The sequence below is a fragment of the Neomonachus schauinslandi genome, chromosome 1, assembly GCF_002201575.2.
Source record: "Neomonachus schauinslandi chromosome 1, ASM220157v2, whole genome shotgun sequence".
In the NCBI taxonomy this organism is placed as follows: Eukaryota; Metazoa; Chordata; class Mammalia; order Carnivora; family Phocidae; genus Neomonachus; species Neomonachus schauinslandi.
This window is the reverse complement of record NC_058403.1, coordinates 17,211,262-17,215,646: the sequence shown is the minus strand read 5'-3', so window position 1 is coordinate 17,215,646 and position 4,385 is coordinate 17,211,262. Positions and strand designations below refer to the sequence as shown.

At 41.0% G+C, this 4,385-nt stretch overlaps 1 protein-coding gene across 1 annotated transcript in view; it reads right to left on the bottom strand.

Moving 5' to 3' along the window:
- Positions 1-1,378: 1,378 nt before the first annotated feature.
- Positions 1,379-4,385, bottom strand: part of ADAMTS5 (ADAM metallopeptidase with thrombospondin type 1 motif 5) — a 41,495-nt gene continuing 38,488 nt past the window's right edge. Inside the window, exon 8 of the mRNA XM_021678038.1 lies at positions 1,379-1,958. Coding sequence (XP_021533713.1) covers positions 1,391-1,958 — 568 coding nt within the window. The 3' untranslated portion in view covers positions 1,379-1,390. The remainder of the gene's footprint in view (positions 1,959-4,385) is intronic.

The window sequence follows — 4,385 nt, the reverse complement described above, 5'->3', positions numbered from 1 at the left end:
TTGGGAAAAATCTTAAGTACAGTATCAGTATACTTGGATTTAAAAAGAAAATGCAAAGAATTATTGCCTGTACGGTGTGGAAACAGTCTTATTAATACTAACCACTACTTTTTTTCTGCTTGAGCCACATTAATGATAACCACGTCTAGATGTGGCCAACTACAAAGTGATCTTTAATACTCCTATCAAACTAAGTCAACAAGAAGTACAAAACATTGCAGGTCTTACAGAACCCTTAGACAGACAAGCAAAAACAAACACATTTTAAAGGCTTGCTGGTAAGAGGTATACCAGTGTTGAAGGTTTTGGATGCGAACAGAAAACTCTCTGCAGTGTGTTTCGTATGAATATTAGACAATATAAGGTATCAGATGAAAGCTTCCGAACGGGGAAAGTGGTGTGAGAATATAAATCGAGACTATGGTGAAATATGGTCTTTTTTTTTTTTCCTTTTAAATTCTAACATGAGAAAACTAGTTTTTAGGGTGAGAAACTAGTTTTCAGACTCTTGAATACTCATAACATACACACACGCAAACACTATTTCTACATCCTAATTATGCCTCAGTTCGCCTGGCTGCCTGAAAAAATGCAGGCAGTCAAAAGTTTAAGGAAATGGACCCGTGTATGTATTTAAATGACTAGATACACTGAGATCCTTTTTCTTCTTAGAATTTCTCAGAAGATGCTTGCTGTCAAAATGGTTTTTGACTAAAATTTGATCTCCTGTAGTCTGAAAGTATGCAAAATCTTATTAAAACTGCAGCAAGTTCTTAATTTCCAGTAAAACATCCACAGCTCTTTCTGGAAACTAGAAGAAGTTGAAATAGCTGCAGACCTACTTTGGTCAAACATTTTTTATAGAAATATATATGTGTGTGTGTGTGTGTGTGTGTATACAGAACACACACACACACATATTTTTAATAGAACCAAGTGATATAAAGTGACATATCAAGGGAGAATGTATTTACAAACAGTAAAAATAAGCTACTGTGTATTGTGGATGATAATGATTATGATGCCTTTGAAGACATTCTAGAAGAGGTAGGTGACAAGGGGGAGACTGGTGTTCTGCCATCTTCAAATGTCCCCTGATTCTACATTCATCAGTGTTTTTTCATTCTTGTAGCCCAGGGGATGTTCAATAACTCCCAAGTGTTTCTTAGATTCCAAGGTCACCACTGATCACACGGAACAGTGTACATCTTCCTTTGGTCACCGAGAGCAGATTCCGCCCATAATTAGACTCCTGTTGACAATGCCATCGAAGCGTGACTTTCTGTGCTTTAGGTAGACCTCTCGTTCACCACGACGGATCACCCCCATTGGCCAGGACTGCTCCGTGATGAGACGCCCAGTTATCTCTGCAGAACCTCATCACCACAGGCTAACATTTCTTGAGTAAACATTGCTTAAACGCGGAAGGCCTCTGAGAGAGAAGGCATCCCTTCGCTAACTTGCGGTTGGCGTCCTGGCACTGCACCGTCCTGGTGTGCCAGCCCATGTCACAGGTTCGAGAACAGGCAAGCCACGGGCCCGTCACCCACTGCAGCCGTGGACTGGGTGAGCCCACTTTATTGCTGCCGTGGCCGGTGACAGAGTTGACTTTTGGGGTGGACTTCTTGGGAACAAAAAAACTGTAACGGACATCTAACGCTTTAGTTGGATCGGTTGCAAGAATCTGCACTATGAGAATTTCCTTCGTGGCTGAGTAGCCCATCCCGTGCAAGAAGTCGTCTCTATGGCTCCAGCCGCTGTAGTTCATGACGGTTCCATTGATGTCGATGATGGTTTCTGAGGTGGAGATCATGTACTTCCCATTGATGAGGTACTCACCGTTTTTCTTCTTCAAGGCTAAGTAGGCAGTGAATCGAGTCTGGTCTTTGGCTTTGAACTGTCGAACTTTTATGTGGGTTGCCCCTTCGGGGATCCTCACCACGTCAGTGTAACCCTTACTGGAAGCAAAAATGTTGCCAGAGGAGAGAGGGGGAGAGAGAGAGAAGAGAGAGAGACAGAGAGACAGAGAGAGAGAAGGAAAAAATAAGTAAACACTTAATAAATGGATAAACAAATCAAAGTTCTCTAAAAGTCTTACTTTATCTTAACACAAAGTTTTAATGTAGTTAAGAGATTCATTTAAAATTGGCTTCAGGGCGCCTGGGTGGCTCAGTTGGTTAAGCGACTGCCTTCAGCTCAGGTCATGATCCCAGGGTCCTGGGATCGAGTCCCACATCAGGCTCCCCCTGCTCTGTGGGGAGCCTGCTTCTCCCTCTGCCTCTGCCTGCCACTCCCCTACTTGTGCTCTCTCTCTCGCTGTCAAATAAATAAATAAAATCTTAAAAAAAAAAATAAAATTGGCTTCAAAGATTAGTTTTCTTATAACAAAATAAAATTACAATTAGACTATGATATTGTATACATTTTTATTACGATGTTCAAAATTAGGATGATGTTAGCAACCTGCCTTTTTAAAAAAATGTATGCCAACTTTATTTAATATTACAACATCCTTATCAAATCCTATCGTTCCGGCACAAAATGGGATATATGTAAACACAAACAAAAATCTGCCCTCAATCTCATAGAAAGCTTTAAATTAATGTCTCAAACTCATTTGCATATTACAATCATGTGGAGATCTTTTAAAAATTTAAATCCCCAGACCCCAGGCCAATTAAATCCCATCTGTCAGGATGGGGCAGAGGCAGCAGGACTTTGGGAGTTGTTCCAAATGTGCAGAGTAGTTGGGGAACCATGGATTTAACTGTTGAACTAGAGACGGAGTAGAAGCTCTGCTTCTATTTCTACTAGAACACTGGATTTCTTGAGCAGAACACACATGAAATATAAAATTCTGTAAGTGGGTAACCATAGCTTACCAGTATCATCAAAAGAAAAAAAAATGAATCTTTAATGCCATAGCAAATTTCCTCAGATACTTCGTGCCCATGAACATTATGATAGATTGAGTGAGCTTATATGATGGGTGACAAATAAAGTAGGTCTCTAATGAGCCATCATCTGCTCAGGAAAATGGGCAAAGGCATCGATACCTCTAGTATTGATCACAGCTTTTGAAAAAGGCTAGGACAGAAATGCTAATTAAGTGCCAAGGGACTATACCAGTAAGGAGTCATTTGTGAAACTCTTTGCCTCTATAAGCAAGTTTATAATAAGGTCACCACATGTTTTGCTTTCTTAGTTATTTGAATATAAATAAATAAATTGTGAAGTTTGATGTGTGTGAAATTTAATTATCTACTGTTAAAATTCTTATTCAGGTTTAGAGGTGATAGGGCAACTGATTCATACCCTGAAAATCCAAGTGTATTTTCCCTGCCCAGCCATTCCCTCTAAATTAGAGGGGAGGCTCCTCCCCAGGGAAGCCCACTGTCTACTGAGCATCTGTTGGACAGGCTTATGGCCACACAGGTGTCAGAGTTTCTTATCGAGTTGGGAGAGATGATATTGCTTATCCAGTCAACGTGACTCATTACTTTTAGTTTTGTAAGACATTTTGGATTAGGATTTGTTACAGGACTTTTTTTTTTTTTTTTTTTTGAAGTATCTAATAGCAAGAGGTCATATGCAAACCTACAGTGGCTTCGAACAAAACCAGGAGGGATGTTGGAGAGAGTATCTCGTCTTACATAGAAAACATATGAAGTGGAGGTATATTAAAGTATTTGAACAAGTGCACTCTAGATCCAGTGGCAGTGCTAGGCTCAAAAGCCACGGCCCCTTACTCCTAGTTTACTCCTTTCCCAATATCCCCCCCACCCCTTACCTCTGCCAGTCATACTTTCTGACAGTTACATGAAAATATGTTCTGGTTATATTCAGAGTTTAAATGATACCTATCACGGTGTAAAGCAAATAAAGAATGCAGGGTAAGGGAATCAGGCAGGAGAGCTTTTTTTCTATCCTTATTCCTGAGAATCTGTCTCAGATTCACGAGAATCCATTGCAGGGGTCTTCAAGCTGAGCTTCATAAGGCAACGGTCAGTGGGAGGACTGGTGCCTTGATCTCTTACTGCCTTGGTAAAATAGGATTCTCTTGTTCTGGTACTGAGCAATGGAAGGACTGAGTTGCCACATACTGAGATGAAGAACATTGAGAGGGGGTGAATTAAGGTAGGGTCATATTCGTGAAGAGGTTTGAGCTGGATGAAATATTTTATTTTTTTTTAAAGATTTTGTTATTTATTTATTTATTTATTTGCGAGAAAGAGAATGAGAGACAGAGAGCACGGGAGGGAGGAGGGTCAGAGGGAGGAGCAGACTCCCCGCCGAGCAGGGAGCCCGATGCGGGACTCGACCCCGGGACCCCAGGATCATGACCTGGGCGAAGACAGTCGCTTAACCAACTGAGCCACCCAGGC